This window comes from Embiotoca jacksoni, unplaced genomic scaffold (assembly GCF_022577435.1).
Source record: "Embiotoca jacksoni isolate LCO1_2020_lvr unplaced genomic scaffold, fEmbJac1.0.p SCAF_26, whole genome shotgun sequence".
Lineage (NCBI taxonomy): Eukaryota > Metazoa > Chordata > Actinopteri > Embiotocidae > Embiotoca > Embiotoca jacksoni.
In genome coordinates, this window is record NW_027185377.1 from 110229 (window position 1) to 131357 (window position 21129).

The 21129-nt window shown below is 44.1% G+C and overlaps 3 protein-coding genes across 6 annotated transcripts in view; 1 reads left to right on the top strand and 2 right to left on the bottom strand.

The window, feature by feature from the left end:
* The window catches only part of atad1b (ATPase family AAA domain containing 1b), a 5617-nt gene extending 4545 nt beyond the window's left edge, over positions 1 to 1072 (top strand). The window contains exon 10 of the mRNA XM_069159858.1: positions 1 to 1072. This exon is cut by the window's left edge and continues 330 nt beyond it. The gene's annotated coding sequence lies outside the window, so the exon portion shown is untranslated.
* Positions 1073 to 1356: 284 nt separating this feature from the next.
* Positions 1357 to 7281, bottom strand: minpp1b (multiple inositol-polyphosphate phosphatase 1b). Its single transcript, XM_069159855.1, has 7 exons — positions 6658 to 7281; positions 4117 to 4299; positions 3818 to 4018; positions 3581 to 3678; positions 3187 to 3317; positions 2947 to 3080; positions 1357 to 2868 (listed from the first exon to the last, which is right to left on the bottom strand). Exons 1-7 carry the CDS (start codon positions 7040 to 7042, stop codon positions 2615 to 2617), a joined length of 1386 nt encoding a protein of 461 aa, XP_069015956.1. The 5' UTR covers positions 7043 to 7281; the 3' UTR covers positions 1357 to 2614.
* A 944-nt stretch (positions 7282 to 8225) lies between these two features.
* Positions 8226 to 19255, bottom strand: a1cf (apobec1 complementation factor). Of its 4 annotated transcripts, none has more exons than XM_069159901.1 (13): positions 19167 to 19255; positions 14783 to 14933; positions 14515 to 14649; positions 14303 to 14433; positions 12869 to 13107; positions 12374 to 12538; positions 12175 to 12272; positions 11931 to 12068; positions 11651 to 11795; positions 10859 to 11067; positions 10486 to 10622; positions 9820 to 9974; positions 8226 to 9439 (listed from the first exon to the last, which is right to left on the bottom strand). In XM_069159901.1, exons 2-13 carry the CDS (start codon positions 14882 to 14884, stop codon positions 9285 to 9287), a joined length of 1809 nt encoding a protein of 602 aa, XP_069016002.1. In that variant the 5' UTR covers positions 14885 to 14933; positions 19167 to 19255; the 3' UTR covers positions 8226 to 9284. The 4 variants fall into 4 exon arrangements, with proteins under 4 accessions (XP_069016002.1, XP_069016001.1, XP_069016005.1 ...); XM_069159900.1 differs by having other exon boundaries at positions 10859 to 11091; XM_069159904.1 differs by having other exon boundaries at positions 9352 to 9439; positions 9810 to 9974; positions 10859 to 11091.
* Between the last annotated feature and the right edge of the window lie 1874 nt (positions 19256 to 21129).

Genomic DNA, 21129 nt, shown 5'->3' on the forward strand with positions numbered 1-21129 from the left:
GAGTCACGTTTCTGATTTGAACAGAAGTCACTGATGCTCCTCCTCCTCCTCCCTCCTCCTTCCTCCTCCTCTTTCCTTCTCCTCCCTCCTTCCTCCTCCCCCTCCTCCTTCCTCCTCCTCCTTCTCCCTCCTCCTCCCTCCATTCCTTCCTCCTCCTCCCTCCATTCCTCCCTCCTCCTTCTCCCTCCTCCTTCCTTCTCCTCCCTCCCTCCTTCCTCCTCCTGCTCCCCCTCTTCCTCCTCTTCCGGTCGAGTTTCCCACCACTGATCGTCTTCATTGTTTCCACCAAAGAAGTAAAAAAATAAAACCAGAGGCTTTTATTGTGAAAATCCTCCCTCAAAACCTACAAATCCTATTATTTAATAACCAATATTCTCTATAAATACAATTTGAAAGCCAGTTTCAGTCCTGATGGGATGTGAAGAACTTTACTGTAACAGGTCCGCGTTTTATTTTTGAAATAAAATAGTTTACTTTGGTTTAAATGAAGAAATTCTTCCAAAGGAAATTAATATTTATTAAAGTGTAAATCAAACGGCGCTGAAACTGCATTGAAATATAATCAATAATGTTCGTTAAATCATTCAAAAGAATGATTCAAATTTATTTAAATCATTTCACCATAATTGAAAAAGGGGAATTATAAAATGTTTATTATATATTGATGAATGTATTGATACGTTTTTTTTTGTTGAAAGCTTCATTTTACATCATTTTCTCAGAATAATTTGCTGGAAAGAACTCAAGTTATTAATTCAACAGAAAATCTGAATTTCCTTCAAAGGAATTCTTCATTTAAACCGCCGTTCGCTGGAGAATTGTTTTTAATTATTATGTTTTCTACTCTGTAGACGGACGTTTATTTTCTGCTGCTTCCAACCACATTATGAAAAATATTTGAGCTCAATAACTGAAAAGCGTTTGATGTTTTTAAAAGTGTAAAACGTGAATACGGATATTTGGTCACGTGGGAACTTTTCTGTTTTTATGAAGTGTACTTTATTATTTTATTGTTGTTTTTCATTCTGATGTTTGAATGTTGAGCGTGAAAATAAAAAAAAACAACAACGGACGAGTCAACTGATTAATTAATGAATTATTTGGTTTATAAAACTTACGTTTTCTTTTGACTTTCAGTTCGCTGATAAAAAAAAAAAAAAAAAAAAAAGAAAATCAGGTGATTTTCACATCTGAAGAAGCCGAAAGTCATTTTATAAAGAAAAAGTTTTGATGTTTTGGGCACTAAAATGATGAATTAAATAACATCCATGTTTTACTTTTGCTGATACACTAATTATTATTTATTACCTAAAAGTTTTTGAGTAGTTAGAAGTAGAAGTAGTAGTTTTTATTCAACAAGTGAAACTCGAGACATTTTGTTCTGTTTCATCTCTGAAAAACTTTTATTAAAGCTTTAAATTGAAAACATTTGGCGTCAGGAAGTCAAAGTAAAAACAGAGTGAAGCCAGTTCGACCAAAACAACCAGAAAGACACGATTTTGGCACAAAAATGTCAAAACTACACAAGACAAAATATTTCATGCGTTTCCAGAACAATCAGAAAATCCTGATCTGGATTCACTGAATGCATCACTGTGACTTTTATTGTGAAAATCCTGAGTGAAGACACAACAGAAACGAGAAAAAAACTAAATCAGTAGAAAATCAATCACATGATAAAAATCGTAATACATTAAAAGTAAAGCTTCTTCAGAATGAACCCACAAATAAAACCACCACTTCCTGTTTTCAGATTAAAAGGACAGTCCACCAAAAATAAAAGTAGAAAACACTATTTCACCATCTCAATCATCTGAACACACGCAAACATTTCCACTTTCTACCAGCCTCCATTCAAATTAATGGAAATTTGCACTGAAAGTCACATGATTCTGTTTGTATTATTATCAACAAACAGCTGATTTAACCTGAAAACATCAAAAGAAGCTTCAGATGAAGGCGAACTGAGGAGGAGGAGGATCAAATCTTCATCGTTTAGACTTCAAACTGAAGTTCAATCTGATCTGGAACCAAACATTCAGTTCAGAAGTCCCCTGAGAATCTGTCTGATTTGAACTTTCCTTCAGTCTCAGTGGTCGGTGATGGTGGTCCGATTACCCATGATGCACTGCAGACAGGAGCTGCTCTCACGCTGCTCTGCTGCTTTAAATTTAAACATACTGAGAACAGACGAGCAGGACGACACAATATTATTATTATTATTATTATTATTATCATTATTATTGTCGTTGTTATTGACAGTCAAGGAGGAACCAGGTGAGCAGCGTGCAGGTGAGAGTCCGTTCAGTTCCATGTTTTTGTCTGATGAGCAGCAGGTTAACGAGCTTAACGAGCTTAACGAGCTTAACGAGCTGCGGTCCTGATTCCAGTCGATAAGCCCCTCCCCCTCAGACACTTCAAGTCAAATTATTTTCAGAAGGTCGACATGCAAGAATCAGTTCAGCGTCGCCGTGGAAACAAAACAAAGTTTAATAACAACGCGTATCGCCTGAAGCTAACCTGTGATTGGACGCTCGCAGTGTGGGGGCGGGGCTTGGTCAGACAGGTGGGTTCTAAGGCCGTGGTGGAACAGGACAGGTGTGTGACCGGTAGCTCAGAGCTCTGTGTTGGGGCCCCGCCCCCCGCCCCTCCCCTCACACTCCCTGTGGAAGTCGCAGCCGTCCAGCAGGTGGCGGTAAGCGGCGCGGACGTCCCGGTACAGCGGCGCGTCCTCCGTCTCCAGACCGGGGAATCGAACCGGGGACTCGTTGACGAGCAGCTGCAGCCTCGGACCCCGACGACAGTCGTACAACACGAAGAGAAGGTTGGCGGCGTACGGGACGATGAGACTGGACCGGAAACGTCTCCCTGAGGGACGACAGGACACACGCTGCTTTATGAGGACACTTCTGCTGTGATGTTGGTGTGGAGGCGGGGCTTAAATACCGTGCTGTGAGTGGTAGTTGCTGGCGGTGGGCGGAGTCTGGTCCTTGTAGAGTCCCAGCAGAGAGAGAAGGGGGAGGAGTGTCTCTGCGTGACCCACCATGATGGAGGCCGGTTCCGGCGGCGTGTCGGTGGACCTGAAGGACACGACAGTGAATCGATCAGCCGGTCGGGTCCAGAAGCTGCAGCAGAACCGGCCGACTCGTTAGTTTGCAGCTCTGAAAACAAACGGAGGATAAAAACCTGCGAGGACGTCCGGCTTTGTCCAGCGTCCTGAAGACGTGGTGGAACAGAGGACAGCTGGACAGCCCGCTGATCACGTGACCGTGAGAATGCTTCCAGTACTGCTTCAGGTCCGACTTGTACTCCAGCACCTGCAGACAAGCAGCAGGGAGAATTTACCCTTTAGTCATGTTGTTCACCGTCAGATCATCTGCAACGGGTCACATGACGGGTCACATGATGGGGTCACATGACGGGGTCACATGACGGGGTCACATGACGGGTCACATGACGGGGTCACATGACGGGTCACATGATGGGGTCACATGACGGGTCACATGATGGGGTCACACGACAGGTCACATGATGGGGTCACACGACGGGTCACATGACGGGTCACATGACAGGTCAGTACCTTGGCGTCGTCCTCGTTGAACAGGAAGCACCACGGAGAATGGATCGCCCGGATGGACAGCTCATAGGAACACAAGAAGAACGCAGCTTCCACCAGATCTACGGGAAGGACAGAAGGACACGTCACCCGCTGGAGCCCCGCCCACCTACACCAGAAACCTGGCTGCAGCCCAGGCCTGTCAATCAAACAGCCCCAAACATATCTATCCTCAGCGGGACTGCCCCCGTGACCCCTGACCTGGTGTGAGGCTGAGGTGAGGAAGGCCCAGCCTCTCAGCCATCCTCCTCCTCACCGCCTCCATCTCCTCCCCGTGTTTGAACTTCTCCACCTCCAGCAGCGCCGTGCGGTTGTTCTCCACGCCCTCCACGTAACCACGGCAACGCTCGAAGAAGCGCATCAGCTCGTCGTCCACCACGTGGCTGTACTCCGGCACGAGCTCTGCGGAGACAGAGGAGGTCGGAGGTCAGAGGTCAGGAACAAGAACAGAGACGTTTGTTCTACGTTACCCAGAATGCCTCTGGGCTGCCGGCCCTCACCGTGGTGCTGCTGCAGACCCTCCTGGAACGCCTCCACGCTGCTCACGCAGCGATGCTTAGAGCTGCTGACGAAGGAAATCCTCCTCTTCATCACGTTGGCCTCCGACAGCAGAGACGGAAACAAGATGGACAGACGGACGGCCAGCTGACGGAGGTCCTCCCTACCCTTCATCACCAGCTGACCTGAGGAGGAGGAAGAGGAGGAGGAAGATATTTTATTTAAATTAACTGGAATATTTTAGCTTTTCTACAAAGACTTTATTGGGAATATTTGAGGAGTATTCGAGGAATATTTGAGGAATATTTGAGGAGTGTTTGAGGAGTATTTGAGGAATATTTGAGGAGTGTTTGAGGAGTGTTTGAGGAGTATTTGAGGAGTATTTGAGGAGTATTCGAGGAGTGTTCGAGGAGTATTCGAGGAGTGTTTGAGGAGTGTTTGAGGAGTATTTGAGGAGTGTTTGAGGAGTATTTGAGGAGTATTTGAGGAGTGTTTGAGGAATGTTCGAGGAGTATTCGAGGAGTGTTCGAGGAGTGTTCCAGGAGTATTCGAGGAATATTCGAGGAGTATTCGAGGAGTGTTCGAGGAATATTTGAGGAGTGTTCGAGGAATATTTGAGGAGTATTTGAGGAATGTTTGAGGAGTATTTGAGGAGTATTCGAGGAATATTCGAGGAGTGTTCGAGGAGTATTTGAGGAGTGTTTGAGGAATATTTGAGGAGTGTTTGAGGAGTGTTTGAGGAGTGTTTGAGGAGTATTTGAGGAATATTTGAGGAGTGTTTGAGGAATATTTGAGGAATATTTGAGGAGTGTTTGAGGAATATTTGAGGAGTGTTCGAGGAGTGTTCGAGGAGTGTTCGAGGAGTGTTTGAGGAGTATTCGAGGAGTGTTCGAGGAGTGTTCGAGGAGTGTTTGAGGAGTATTCGAGGAATATTTGAGGAGTGTTTGAGGAGTGTTCGAGGAGTGTTCGAGGAGTGTTTGAGGAGTATTCGAGGAATATTTGAGGAGTGTTTGAGGAGTGTTCGAGGAGTATTTGAGGAGTGTTCGAGGAGTGTTCGAGGAGTATTCGAGGAGTGTTTGAGGAATATTTGAGGAGTATTCGAGGAGTGTTTGAGGAGTGTTTGAGGAGTATTTGAGGAGTGTTTGAGGAATATTCGAGGAGTGTTCGAGGAATATTTGAGGAGTGTTTGAGGAGTGTTCGAGGAGTATTCGAGGAGTGTTTGAGGAGTGTTTGAGGAATATTCGAGGAGTATTCGAGGAGTATTTGAGGAGTGTTTGAGGAATATTTGAGGAGTGTTCGAGGAATATTCGAGGAGTGTTCGAGGAGTATTCGAGGAGTGTTTGAGGAATATTTGAGGAGTATTTGAGGAGTATTTGAGGAGTGTTTGAGGAGTGTTTGAGGAGTATTCGAGGAATATTTGAGGAGTATTTGAGGAGTGTTTGAGGAGTATTCGAGAAGTGTTCGAGGAGTGTTCGAGGAATATTTGAGGAGTATTTGAGGAGTGTTTGAGGAGTGTTTGAGGAGTGTTCGAGGAGTATTCGAGGAGTATTTGAGGAATATTTGAGGAGTGTTTGAGGAGTGTTTGAGGAGTGTTTGAGGAGTATTTGAGGAGTGTTTGAGGAATATTCGAGGAGTGTTCGAGGAATATTTGAGGAGTGTTTGAGGAGTGTTCGAGGAGTATTCGAGGAGTGTTTGAGGAGTGTTTGAGGAGTATTCGAGAAGTGTTCGAGGAGTGTTCGAGGAATATTTGAGGAGTATTTGAGGAGTGTTTGAGGAGTGTTTGAGGAGTGTTCGAGGAGTATTTGAGGAATATTTGAGGAGTGTTTGAGGAGTGTTTGAGGAGTGTTCGAGGAGTATTCGAGGAGTATTTGAGGAGTATTTGAGGAGTGTTTGAGGAGTGTTTGAGGAGTATTCGAGGAATATTTGAGGAATATTTGAGGAGTGTTTGAGGAGTGTTTGAGGAGTATTTGAGGAGTATTCGAGGAATATTTGAGGAGTATTTGAGGAGTGTTTGAGGAGTATTTGAGGAGTATTTGAGGAGTGTTTGAGGAGTGTTTGAGGAGTGTTCGAGGAATATTTGAGGAGTGTTTGAGGAGTGTTTGAGGAATATTTGAGGAGTATTTGAGGAATATTTGAGGAGTATTTGAGGAGTATTCGAGAAGTGTTCGAGGAGTGTTCGAGGAATATTTGAGGAGTGTTTGAGGAGTGTTTGAGGAGTATTTGAGGAGTATTTGAGGAATATTTGAGGAGTATTTGAGGAGTATTCGAGAAGTGTTCGAGGAGTGTTCGAGGAATATTTGAGGAGTGTTTGAGGAGTGTTTGAGGAGTATTTGAGGAGTATTCGAGAAGTGTTCGAGGAGTGTTCGAGGAATATTTGAGGAGTGTTTGAGGAGTGTTTGAGGAGTATTTGAGGAATATTTGAGGAGTATTCGAGGAATATTCGAGGAGTATTTGAGGAGTATTTGAGGAATATTTGAGGAGTATTCGAGGAATATTTGAGGAGTATTTGAGGAGTTCAAGCAGGATGTTTCTCGGCCCCTCACCGTCCATGTCCTCGGTGTACCAGTCCTCCCAGCGGCTCCGCAGCTCCTCCGGGCCCCGGGACGCGTCTCTCCGGACCAGCTCGCTCAGTTTGTGGATCCTGCGGATGTTCTTGGCGGTCGGGTAGCGGCTGCCGTGCCGGATGACGGCGGTGAGGTGCACCGGGGAGCAGCTGTCAGCGGGCGGAGGTCTGAGGACGGACCGGTCCACGGACAGGACGTCCCGCAGCAGGAGCGGCTTCACCTCCTCGTACCGGGTCTTGGTGCCGAAGTACGCGGCGATGTGCGGGATGTCCCGGACCGACAGGGAGGAGCAGCAGCGGCGGGTCAGGAGCAGACTGACGGCCGCCAGCAGCAGACCGTTAGCGGGCAGCGAGACGGAGAACATGTCGGCGGAGACCGTCGCTTCGCACCCGCCGTCGTTTGTTTGCTTTGTTGATGTTCCGGGTTCATGACCTCTGACCTCCGACCCTCCCGCTCCTCAGTGGCCGAACAAAAAGGCTCGAGGAGTTTTCAAATTGATCGTTTTTCATTATACTACAAATAATAATAAACGAATTAATTAATGTTAAAACACGAAGACAGTTATTGAACCACTGACCAATGACGACGCTGTTTTTAGACCAGTTTCACTTCCTGAACACAGAAAAACTGTCAAGTTGTTTTTCAAAAGACACGCAACTTCCGCTTAGTGCGCGCCAAAATAAAACGGTTCTTCAGTTTCAAAATAAAAGCTTCATGTCCAAACGCTCCTAAGAGATTTTTTTATATCTTTGTTTTTTCAGAAATAACACGGATTTCTGTCGTTTAAATCTGTTTGACACGGAGTGACGTGGTTTGATGGTTTATTGATGGAGAGATCAAACCTCCACCAGATATGTTGTTCAGAGGCAGGTTTTGATTCACACCATTATGGTTACATCCTTTCAGCATGTGGACAGATTTACAGATCAAATGTGATCACATGATGAAGATTAATATCTGATATCTGCTGTGGTTGAATGCAGGACGGATCTTCATGCTGATGGTCTTCAGGGAGTCGCAACGCTACCGGGATTCAGTGAAACATGGAGGTCAGTGTGGCTCCTTCCTACAAATGTTTCTGAACTTAAAAACGATCAGTTCACGTTTTTTTCACTGGAACAGTTGTTTCAGTTCAGTTCCTCTCCAGACCAGAAGGAGGCGCTAAACTGCCGGCATCAGCTGGTTCAACCAGAGATTGGATATAAAAGTGTTCGTAGCTTCCTTCTGAAAAATGAGGCCGATGCAGAATCATCTTGATCTGCAATACCATCGAGTGCCACTAGAGGTCAGCTCCAATAAGCCTCCTCCTCCCCCAGCGCGTCCAAATATGGTCACTTCCTGCTTCCAAACCGCTCCCAACTAGCAAAGATGGTGACGGACAGAATCTGAACTGGAGGATTCATAACGTTCACAAACCAACGATGACATCACTGATGGATGATGACATCACTGATGGTTGATGACATCACTGATGGTTGAAACTTTGGTTCGACTCACAACAAACATGAAATTTTGTAAATAAAGTAAGAAATAATGGACACAGCTGCTGTTTCTTCACGTTAGTTTATTTATTTTGGGAAGATTTCGGATCTTGAAACATGAAAATTTATCAAAGCAGTTTAATAAGAAAATACCCACAATCCTCTCTGCTCACCACCGATTGGTACTGATTCAGTTTCACGTTTCAATTACTGCGGCAAAGAAAATGAAAAATAAAATACAAATACAGTCCGGATTCTTTTTGGTACAAAAATAAGTCGTAAGCATTTCTCACACTTTAATACTGACTCTGTTCACAGCTCGGATTAAAAACCTCCACAAACATTCAGACAAATAAAAGAAGCCGCCGTGGAGTCGGTGTTGCTGACACCGCGAACAGACGCCATGATGATGTCGTCATCTGGGAATTGTTAAATCAAAAGTTAGAAAACATTTTCACCCAGAAGATGGTTTAAAATTTATTTTGATTTTTAATAACTTTTTAAAGATTTTTTTCATTTCCATCAAATCCACAACCGAAGTTCTTCGTCTGGTTCGTAGCTTCAGTTCCTCTGTTCAGATTCAAATGCTGCCGAATCAATAACGAACCAAACTGATGATCGAAGACGCAGTTCAGATTAAACCAAGAAAGAAAAGTGAAGAATTTGTTTCTGGGCGACTGACGAGTTCGAAACGTTTTTCACCAGCGATACACAAACTTCTGTTGAGTTCTATAGAATTCTTTAGAATTCTGTAGAGTTCTTTAGAGTTCTATAGAGTTCTATAGAGTTCTATAGAGTTCTGTAGAGTTCTGTAGACTTCTGTAGAGTTTTATAGAGTTCTATAGAGTTCTGTAGAGTTCTTTAGAGTTCTATAGAGTTCTGTATAGTTCTTTAGAGTTCTGTATAGTTCTTTAGAGTTCTGTCGACTTCTGTAGAGTTTTATAGAGTTCTATAGAATTCTGTAGAGTTCTGATGAGTCTGGACTCGCTGGTTCAGACTGCCGGCAGCGTCACACTAGTTTTCTTGTGTTTTTCTGGGAGTTTGACTACAGAACATAAAGTTCTGACTATACGATGAGATGAATCCGATGTGACCCGTCAGCGGATCCGTTTGAAGGTTCCTCCTCTAGAAGACTCCGTAGCCATCGGTGTGGCGCGCCGCCACAGCGAAGGCGGGGTATCCTTCATAGGTGGTGTAGGCGGTCAGGTCCTGACCCAGAGACACTGCCTGCTTCAGCTGGGAGGCGACCGCCGACGCTGCCGGGCTGGTCAGCGTGTAGCCTGCAGCAAACACAGCAACTAGCTGAAAACAACACTTCTCCAACTGAAGTCAGTCAAATCTGTACGTAAACATTTGAAGTGAGAATGAAGTCGTCTGGATGGAAAACAAAAGATGCATCACAGTTTGGTTGGTTTCAGTCATGACTCTTAAATCCTCTTTATCGTTACGTAAACCTGCGAAACGTTTGGTGTCAGGGAGCACTGGACGTAGTGGGCGGGGCCTGTGGTTCCACCGCCTGGCTCCTCCCACTGTTAACACTCGGCAGGAGAGGACTGTGTGGTGATGATGTGAGGGTGGATCACTGAGTCGGTCTGAGCCTCAGAGTGCGTCTGCGGTTTGGTGAGGGAGAAGTTAGTTTCGGGTACGGACCTTCACATACCTGGGAAGGCTACTGAGGCCACGGCGGCGGCAGTAGCACAGCTGGCGTCGACGGCGCCCTCCGTCTGCACGCCGAGCGTCTGCAGCGTGTGTTCAGCCGCGTGCACTTTAGCTTCTTCTACGGCGGCGCACAGCTTCGCCGGCGTGAAGGGATGTCTGGAGAGACAGGAGAGATCCTGAACAAGAGAAACCGTAGAAGAAGAAGTCCGAGTAGAGAACAGAGAATCAGAAGGAACAACAGCAGTGAGGAGCAGCAACAGTTACATCAGCATTAATAACCGTTCTTTAGATAAAAATGTCTGAGTGAAGTGCAGTACCACCGAGTGCCACAAGAGGTCGGCTCCATAGACTCCCGTTCAACTTCTCTCATCAAATACAAAGTCAATAGGAAGTGACGGGACGACAGACACGCCCCCAAAAACAGGTCTTCTTGAATCTTCTTTTCTAATGAATGAGGGATTATTTTCAGATGGACCTCCAGAAAACTAATAAGAAGGAGTGACTTTAGCTAACAACACCGAGATAACTGATGGACACATTTTATTCACTTTGGATTTGATGAGAGAAGTTGAATGGGAGTCTATGGAGCCGGAGGCTTTTTGGAGCCGACCTCTAGTGGCACTCGCTGGTATTGCAGCTGAAGACAGGTTCCAGCAGGAGAACGTACACGTTGGGGTACTGAGTCGCCAGCGCCGGGATGGTGATCTTATAGAGGAACAACTGGCGCTGATCCGGACTGATGGCCGAGTGAAGCTGGTAGACGGGCTGACCCCAGTTATTCTTCTGACAGAGCTCCTCCAGGACCTGAAGGAGGAGGTGGAGGAGGAGGAGAAGAGGAGGAGGACAGGCGTTGAGTTGGTGTGCGTGTTCACGGTGGAACAACGTTACGTTACGTCGGTGTTTCCATGGTCAGTTTGGGTTTCAGGGTTTTTGCACTTTAAAAGACAGTTTTTCACATTATGGACCTTTTTAGTGACATAACTGACAGGAAGTTGCACATGAAAGGAAGTGTCCTGGTTGGTTCTCAGGTGTCCCGTTACCTGAGGAGCCGGTTTGACGGCGGCGGCCTTCAGGCTCATGGCGGCCGGGTTCATGGGGGTGAGCTCCATCCCCGGCAGCAGGTCGTACAGCTTCTCCTCCGCCTGCTTGTCCGCCTTCAGGCCGTAGGCGGTGCCCCCGCCGCCTCCTCGGCCCCCGGCGGTGTAGGCCAGGTAGCCCCGCCCACCCAGCCCCCGCACCCCCGCAGCCCCTACAGGTACAGTCATGTAAATTTCTACAGGAGATCGAAAAGGTAGTGAAATCAATCAAATCACCGGAAATCAACCAGAAGAAGAATCAGACAACTATCCAATCAGAGTGAACAGTGGTAACCATGGTAACAGTGCATCTGCTCTGCTGCAGGATCGTTTATCTGATGATTCATTTTCCGTGTTAAAATTTTTGCTTTACGGCGTTTTGGACTGAATTTCAGTGATTCGATGGATCTTTTGTGATTCTGAATCTCTGACACATTTTGGTGATTTTGATTGGATACAGTTCAGCTGGACGCTCCCTGAAGCCCCGCCCCCTCTGTGTCACTGATTTCAGACGGACCTTCAAACCACAACTTGATTGTTTCTGAGCTGAACTGTGTTCTTGGTTTTGAGTAAAATAAATTCCAGAGTATCTCAAGCTGTGATTGGACGATCAGTTTTCAAGGGGAGGGGCTTCACCAGCGGTCAGTTTACCATCAGAGACCTGATTGATTATGTAGAAACGTCCTGCTGTCTCGTGAAAACCGTCGTGCAGCAGTTTCACGTTCAGTTTCCTGTAATGCGTCCGTCTGTCCTCACCTCGAACCGACGGCGTCCTGACAAGACCGCGACCGCCGACATGAGCTTTAGCTGCCGGGAAGCGGAACTGACCCGGGATGGTAGCGTAGGCCTGGGGGGCGTAAAACACTGGCGCACCGAGGTACGCCGCCGAGGGGTCGTACACCTGGAGGAGGAGGAGGTGGGAGAGGAGGAGGAGGAGTATGAGGAGTATGAGGAGGAGGAGGAGGAGGAGGAGGAAGAGTAGGAGGAGGAGGAAAATGAGTAGGAGGATGAGGCGGGAGGGGGGGGGGGGTCCTACCTGTCCCAGAGTGTAGGCGGTGTAGTCGGTCTGCAGCAGAGCACCTCCTCGTCCTCCCGTCCCCCGGGTGTAACGGACATAACTGTCCTTGTCCACCGGCTTGGCCAGAGTCACCTCGATGGGAGAACCATCCACCACCTGGAGGAGGAGGAGGAAGAGGAGGAGGAGGAGGAGGAGTCCTGTCAACCTTTGACCTCTACGAAGAGGGGAAGAGTAAGTGTGCGTTGGTCTCTCGGTGTCGGACCTTCCCGTTGAGGGCGTTCATGGCGCTGAGGGCGTCGTCTCTCTGGCTGAAGTGGACGAAGGCGTAGTCTCGGATCTTCTTCACTCGTTCCACGGCTCCTAAAGACAAAAACAAACTTATCTGAAATCATATTTCCCTTTTTTTTACACCTTTTGACTGAGTTTGTGGTGCCTTCAAGGACAATCTGAAATCAGAGCACCTGGTTTGAGGTTGTTGAACTCCCTCTCGATGGTTTCCTCCGACGTCTGCAGCATCAGGTTCCTCACGTACAGGATCTTCACCGTCGCCATGGTGTCTTCGTCCACCTCCACCTCAGGCTCCGCCCAGTCCACGGCGATGGCGTGACCCCACAGCTGGATACGACCTGAGAGAGAGGATGGGTGAGGGGGAGGTTCTGGGTCGGTACCCGGCTCTGAACTGGATGTGAGCTCGGATCAGCCAATCAGGGTTCAGATCAGTTCTATCGGTCACAACCTTTATGGTCGTTGCTGATATCTGTTGTACGCAGATTATCTTATCGTCACAGCTCGCTCCTATTGGGCGCTGAGCACAGATATGGGCTGTGATTGGCTGGTGATAACGAGGCCGCACAGTCAGTCGGTCCAAAGGAGACTTTGACATTTTTTATTGTGTTTACTTTGACGAGGGTTTTGACACTTTAAGCCGACTCGGTCCGTCGTTCAGAGTTCGGTACCTGGCAGCAGCTTGCGTCGCGCCATGGCGGCCGCTCGGTGGCTCTCGTACTCCACGAAGGCGAAGCCTCGGTTCTTGGTCTTGTCGGCGGCACTCGGGTACACGATGACATCAACGACCCCCTCGGTGACCTTCCTCATCTCTGTCAGGATCTCCTCACGCTTCTTGGTTTTAGGAATCCCGCCCACAAACAGACGACAATTATCGACACTGGCGCAAACGCCGAGGAGGCGGCCGTTCCTGCAACACGCACAAGATTAGGCTAACGTTAAAATAAGGACAGGAAATTACGAAGAAATAGTTAGCTGGTTGGTCGTAGGAGGTTATTATAGTTAGCTGGTTGGTAGGAGGTTATTATAGTTAGCTGGTTGGTAGTAGGAGATTATTATAGTTAGCTGGTTGGTAGGAGGTTATTATAGTTAGCTGGTTGGTAGTAGGAGGTTATTATAGTTAGCTGGTTGGTAGGAGGTTATTATAGTTAGCTGGTTGGTAGTAGGAGGTTATTATAGTTAGCTGGTTGGTAGGAGGTTATTATAGTTAGCTGGTTGGTAGTAGGAGATTATTATAGTTAGCTGGTTGGTAGGAGGTTATTATAGTTAGCTGGTTGGTAGTAGGAGGTTATTATAGTTAGCTGGTTGGTAGTAGGGGGTTATTATAGTTAGCTGATTGGTAGTAGGAGGTTATTATAGTTAGCTGGTTGGTAGGAGGTTATTATAGTTAGCTGGTTGGTAGTAGGGGGTTATTATAGTTAGCTGGTTGGTAGGAGGTTATTATAGTTAGCTGGTTGGTAGGAGGTTATTATAGTTAGCTGGTTGGTAGGAGGTTATTATAGTTAGCTGGTTGTTAGTAGGAGGTTATTATAGTTAGCTGGTTGGTAGGAGGTTATTATAGTTAGCTGGTTGGTCGTAGGAGGTTATTATAGTTAGCTGGTTGGTAGGAGGTTATTATAGTTAGCTGGTTGGTAGTAGGAGATTATTATAGTTAGCTGGTTGGTAGGAGGTTATTATAGTTAGCTGGTTGGTAGTAGGAGGTTATTATAGTTAGCTGGTTGGTAGTAGGGGGTTATTATAGTTAGCTGATTGGTAGTAGGAGGTTATTATAGTTAGCTGGTTGGTAGGAGGTTATTATAGTTAGCTGGTTGGTAGTAGGGGGTTATTATAGTTAGCTGGTTGGTAGGAGGTTATTATAGTTAGCTGGTTGGTAGGAGGTTATTATAGTTAGCTGGTTGGTAGTAGGAGGTTATTATAGTTAGCTGGTTGGTAGTAGGAGGTTATTAGCGCTGTAGTTGGTTGTTTGTTTGTCCATGACCATTTTATCTGACAATATAAACATGAAGGTTAAATATAAGGATAAATGCAGAACTTGTGAGGCTGTTAGTGGGTTTTATAGTTTCATATCATCGTGTAAATGGAGATTTAGAAGCTTCAAAACGGACCTGATCTCATAATTGTTGAGCTGTTTCATGGCTGCTTTCGCCTCCTGTTTGGTGCCAAAGGTGACGAAGGCGTAACCCCTGTTGTTCCCATTGAAGTCCATCATCATCCTCACCTCGTAGATCTTCCCAAACTGCAGAAAGGAAGACAGCAGCGTGTGACGGAAGATCGGACGACGTTGAACCAGAATCTGTAATGTGAAGCGTCCTCTCACCTTCTCACACAGAGGAACCAGCTCGTCTTCGAACAGATCTCTCGGGAGTTTCCCCACAAAGATCTCGCTGCCTCTCTCCGGAGGCGGGCCGTCCCAGCTGGGCGGCGGGCCGCCATAGCGCCGTTGGCCGTTCTCCTGAAACCCAGCAGGAAGTAAACAAACCAAACACATCTTCTTTGTTCACAGTGTAGAGATTCTTTAACTTGTCTTTTTCTCCCTCTCAGACCTGTTTTATTTTGTTTCGGTGTTCGTATCGAAGGGTTTTTACCTGCCGCAGTTGGTATCCAGTTCGTTGCATCAGTGCCCGAAGCGCCGCCTCCTTCTGCGTCCCCGCCAGTCCGTCCCCACTTGCTTTCTGATTGGATTCCATTTGGTGTGATTGACAGCGATATGTTAATCAGGGAAATTAGGGGTGCTCGCTGGAAACGACAGTAAAACAACACGAGTTATTGTGGGTTTGGTCCAGACCCTGGTTCTGAACCTGGTTCTGAACCGTCCATTGGTCTGCACCAGACCCTGTCCACACTGAGACCGTGTCTCCACCATGTCTCCACCGTGTCCTCGGCCTGTTTTCCTGCTCTGAGATAGGAGTGTGTTTTGCAGTAGGAGGTCAAGGCCTCTTCAGTAATCATTGACAGAGACCGAAAACATCGTCCAACAAACACACGTCCTCTTCAGATCCTCATGAAAACCTCGGGAAACCCAGACCTGGACCCGGAGACCAGACCTGGAACCCTGTAGATCAGGTCTGGACCCGGAGACCAGACCTGGACCCCCGTAGATCAGACCTGGACCCAGACACCAGGTCTGGACCCAGAAACAGTCCAGGAGGACCAGACAGGAAGTGAGACAACCTGATGAAATGAAGGTCAAAAACACTTCCTGTTTCTGTGTTCACACATACTGACGATATCAATGCAGTGTGTGTGTGTGTGTGTGTGTCTGATTCTGAGATGCTTCATGTTGTATTGAACAAAGACTCGCTGACATAATTCATCTGATCATCAGTACAACACACACACTCTCTGTTTGATTTCAAAGAGAAACTCAGCAGTGAAAACATCAGGCAGAGGTCAAAGGTCATGACATGTTTTCATCAGTGAACAGTTGTATTAGTGATCTTAGATCTGAATTATGTTTATTAAAGTAATACTTAAAATCAGAAAGAATCACTGAACTACAGACGATGATGATGTGCACCAACATGTTTTTAAAATCCTAACAGCTACTAAATTATTAATACTGATTTCAAAATAAAAGCTGGGTCCAGTCTGATAAAATACGACAACAAAATAAAACAACAAAACAAAACATCGTCACAGAGATCAGCTCAGAATCAGAGAACTGAAGGAAAAACTAAACAGTGAATGGAGATCTGTCCGAGACCGAGTACGTTCTGAAGGAACAAAGACGGAGACACATGAAAGTAAAAGACACGAAAGAAAGAGACACAAAACTAAGAGACACGAAACTAAGAGAAACAAAACTAAGAGACACGAAACTAAGAGACACGAAACTAAGAGAAACAAAACTAAGAGACACGAAACTAAGAGACACGAAACTAAGAGAAACAAAACTAAGAGACACGAAACTAAGAGACACGAAACTAAGAGACACGAAACTAAGAGAAACAAAACTAAGAGACACGAAACTAAGAGACACGAAACTAAGAGACACGAAACTAAGAGACTCAAAACTAACACACTCAAAACTAAGAGACTCAAAACTAAGACACAAAACTAAGAGACTCGAAACTGAGACACAAAACTAAGAGACTCAAAACTAAGAGACACAAAACTAAGAGACTCAAAACTGAGACACAAAACTAAGAGACTCGAAACTGAGACACAAAACTAAGAGACTCAAAACTAAGAGACTCGAAACTGAGACACAAAACTAAGAGACTCAAAACTAAGAGACACAAAACTAAGACTCAAAACTAAGAGACTCAAAACTAAGACACAAAACTAAGAGACTCAAAACTGAGACACAAAACTAAGAGACTCGAAACTAAGAGACTCAAAACTAAGCCACAAAACTAAGAGACTCGAAACTAAGAGACTCAAAACTAAGAGACTCGAAACTAAGAGACTCAAAACTAAGAGACTCAAAACTAAGAGACTCAAAACTAAGAGACTCGAAACTAAGAGACTCAAAACTAAGAGACTCGAAACTGAGACACAAAACTAAGAGACTCAAAACTAAGAGACTCGAAACTAAGAGACTCAAAACTAAGAGACTCGAAACTGAGACACAAAACTAAGAGACTCAAAACTAAGAGACACAAAACTAAGAGACTCAAAAATTAGCCACAAAACTAAGAGACTCAAAACTAAGACACAAAACTAAGAGACTCGAAACTGAGACACAAAACTAAGAGACTCAAAACTAAGAGACACAAAACTAAGAGACTCAAAAATTAGCCACAAAACTAAGAGACTCAAAACTAAGAGACTCGAAACTGAGACACAAAACTAAGAGACTCGAAACTGAGACACAAAACTAAGACACAAAACTAAGAGACTCGAAACTGAGACACAAAACTAAGAGACTCAAAACTAACACACAAAACTAAGAGACTCGAAACTGAGACACAAAACTAAGAGACTCAAAACTAAGAGACTCGAAACTGAGACACAAAACTAAGAGACTCGAAACTGAGACACAAAACTAAGAGACTCAAAACTAAGAGACACAAAACTAAGAGACTCAAAACTAAGACACAAAACTAAGAGACTCAAAACTAAGAGACTCAAAAACAAGAGACTCGAAACTGAGACTCAAAACTAAGAGACACAAAACTAAGAGACTCAAAACTGACAGACTCAAAACTAAAAGACTCAAAACTAAAAGACGCGAAACGAGGATGTTCTGGCCGCTAAGGATGTTTACAGGTGATTTGGTGGAAAAACAGCAGCAGCGGTCACCTGAAACCGACCAATCAGACGGGCCGACCGAGGGGCGTTTAACAACCACAGCCACGTTGGATCGGGGTGACCGTGAAGCTGCCTGATCAATATGTGATCAATCTATCAGCTGCTCTTCTGATCAACAATGTCTTCCAACCAACATCAAACACGATCTGTCGTCTGTGTGATTCGAGGAAAAGCAGTGAATCCTCTCAGAGCAGCCGGACGTACGGAAGCCCGGAGGAGCCAAAAAAAACTCACACAAAGGACTTCAAGTCTAAATTTGGACTTTTAAAGAATAAATCCAAATTTGTATTTGTCAAAAATGTAGTTAGAAATGTGAAAGTCAAAATTATTATTAAATCAACATTCAAAGTGTAAATAAATTCAGAGATATTAACATCTAAAATATTAGTTGAAAATTATTAGATTTTTAGTGAAGCTAAATTCTTATAAATTAAATTGTAAGGCAAAACTTTAACATTTGATCAGAATTAAGTGATCCATTGATTTATAAATCTGAACATGGGAAATTATGAGCCGAAATAAATTCTGGGATATTAATTCCAACTTGAAATTTAGAGATTCAAAGTCAAATTATATTAAGTTAAATAAATCAGAAAGATGTGAGCAAAATGTTTGAAATATTAATTCAAAATTAGGAGCGCGTTAAGTATGAGCTGTTTTTTTTCCTCCTTTTTTTGGTCCAAATGGGTTTCCATAGAAACCAATCAGTTCTCTAAACTGTCATCAGGGATCAGTTGATTAATTCATGAAGGTCCTTTCATTGAATCAGCTGTGACTTTAGCCCCACCCCCACACAGTCATGATTGACAGCAGTCATCTCCTACAGTTCCCAGCATGCCTTTCAGCTAATCTTCCTTAACTCAATTCCTGATGTGAAAAAACATTTGCTCATATTAGACCAAAAATAATTTATATAAAAGACGACAACAAAACAAAACAACGACGAAACGCTGCTTCGTATCAATGCACCAGAAATAAACTAAAAATGACATCATGATATCGTTCTGACTACGTTTAACAGTTTCTGATAGATTAAAATACAGTAAGGACTTTTACTTTAAAGGACTAACAAATAAAAACAAAACAAAATTATTATTAAAAACCAGCTGAATGAGCATCTGAAGTTTTCAATCAGAGGTCATTTTAATAGACAGTTAATTTGTTATGATGATTAAAAAGTCATAGTTTCATCTTCTGTTGGCATCAAAGGGCTTTTAAGTAGTAAATGAGAAATATTTTAACCCTTAAACTTAGCAAAAACCTATTAAATGAATGTAATTCAGAGACAGGGCTGCATTTAAAAAAACATTTAAAATCACATTAATATAATAAAATAAGCAAATGCATATGCAAAAAAAAAAATACTTGTAATTGTAATTGTATTTTAACTCTTAAAAACACCCTAAACCTACTAAAAAAACCTCAAATTCAAATGTACATAAACAGTTGATGTTTAATACTCATTAAATAGTTTTAGTATTTTTATAATGTAAAGCAGCAGCTCAGACATTTCAGGTGTTTGAAGGTGTTTTAAGGTGAATTTAAGGTGTTTCTGTCAGCGGAGCGACGTTGTCTCTGACATTCGGCCTGTTTGTTCAACAGACACCAGCAAAGAAGAAAAGGACGAACGACATCCACCTCTCTCTCTCACTCTGTTTTTGTCTTTAAAACATTAACTTTAAAAAACTTAATTCGAATAAAAAGAGAAAAACTCACCTGAGCAATTTCAGAGATCACCTCCCTCCGATCAGAGCTGTGTCATTCTGAACGCAGAGTGTGTGTGTGTTCACGTGTCATTGGGGCCTCAATGTGTGTGTGTGTGTGTGTGTGTGTGTGTGTGTGTGTGTGTGTGTGTGTGTGTGTGTGTGTGTGATCACATCATATCAAACTCCAAAGGTTCACTGTCTTGGTGTTAGCTTTACGAGCCGGTCGACGTTAATCTTTAACCTGCTGCTATCTGTGGAGACACACACACACACACACACACACACACACACACACACACACACACACACACACACACACACACACACACACACACACACACACACACACAGAGAGACAGTGCTGCTGGTTCAGTGTGTGTGTGTCAGGAGGCCTTTGACCGTCCTCTCTCTTCACCTGCGAACACAAACACATGTTCTGGTTTTGTGACGATCCACTGACTCATTGCAGTCCAGAACCTGAACCTGGTTCCAACCTGAACCTGGTTCTGACCTGAACCTGGTTCCAACCTGAACCTGGTTCTGACCTGAACCCGGTCTAATTTGATTTTAACCTAAACTAACCTTAACCTTTACTAATCTTAATGTTAACCTTATCTGAATTTAACCTAAATCTTAACATTAACTAACCTTAATATTAATGTTAACCAACCCTAACTAACCTTAATCTTAATGTTAACTAACCTCAAAGTTAACTAACCCTTACTTAACCTAACCTTATCCTGACCTGAGTATATGGAAGAGTTGCCTCAGTTAGTTAGTTAGTTAGTTATTTATGTATGATGTTGTCGTGGCCTGATGATATCACTGATGTCAGGTGGAGGTGTGGACTTGAACCAGCTGTTTACCAGCTCTGAGGCTCTAAAACTTTCTCCAGGTGCATTTTGGGAAATGTAGGCTCCAATGTTTCTGGGATAGAAGTTTTCTGATGCCTCCATAACTTTTCTGCCCCAAATCATGTCTGCAGGACTTCCTTAAAGAATACCTGTTTACATCAGACATCCTGCCTGAAGCCTGGTAGACAAAACTCAGGTTAAAGAACAACCGGGGAGTCTGTTAGTGTTTCTAATGAATGTGTGAACATGAGGCTGATCATCACATGAAGGCACCAATGACCTCATTATTAAAAGCTGTTGGGTGATTTTAAGATGTTTGTTTGATAACATCCAACATTTCATCTTATGAAACTTGATCAATAACAGTAAAACGTCTTCTTTCTGTTTCCTGAAACTTTAAACTTCCTGTTAAAATTAGGATTGTGTGTTGACACACGTTGGACCTGTGAACAGACAGGAAGTCAAAATAAAAGTCACATATAAGCTTTTATAGAAGAAAGTGTTAAAAATATACGTTTTAGATGTTCTTCTTGTAAAGAAAACAATTATTTTCTGTTGATTCAGCTGAGTTCTCTCTAATGAAAGAGCTGCTGTGAGTTGTAGCGACAAAGAGCGGCCAGCAGAGGGCGCCACCTGACAGCTTTGTGTTGTTTGTTTCAGATGAAGATTCAACTTCAGTCACAGAAGAAAATGTTTCAACTCTCAAAAAAAGATGTTTTAAAAATGTCTTAAAAACTATTTGATTGATTATTATATCAATATAGTCAATAATCAATACAGGATATCTAAAGATGATATTTGGTTTTAATTGACAGTCAGTGCCGATAGCTGTAACCTGACTGCACCACAGACAGGCCTGTCAATCAAACAGACACGCCCCCAAAACCAGGTCTTCTTGAATCTTCTTTTCTAATGAATGAGGGATTATTTTCAGATGGACCTCCAGAAAACTAATAAGAAGGAGTGACTTTAGCTAACAACACCGAGATAACTGATGGACACATTTTATTCACTTTGGATTTGATGAGAGAAGTTGAATGGGAGTCTATGGAGCCGGAGGCTTTTTGGAGCCCACCTCTAGTGGCACTCGCTGGTATTGCAGCTGAAGACACTTCTGGA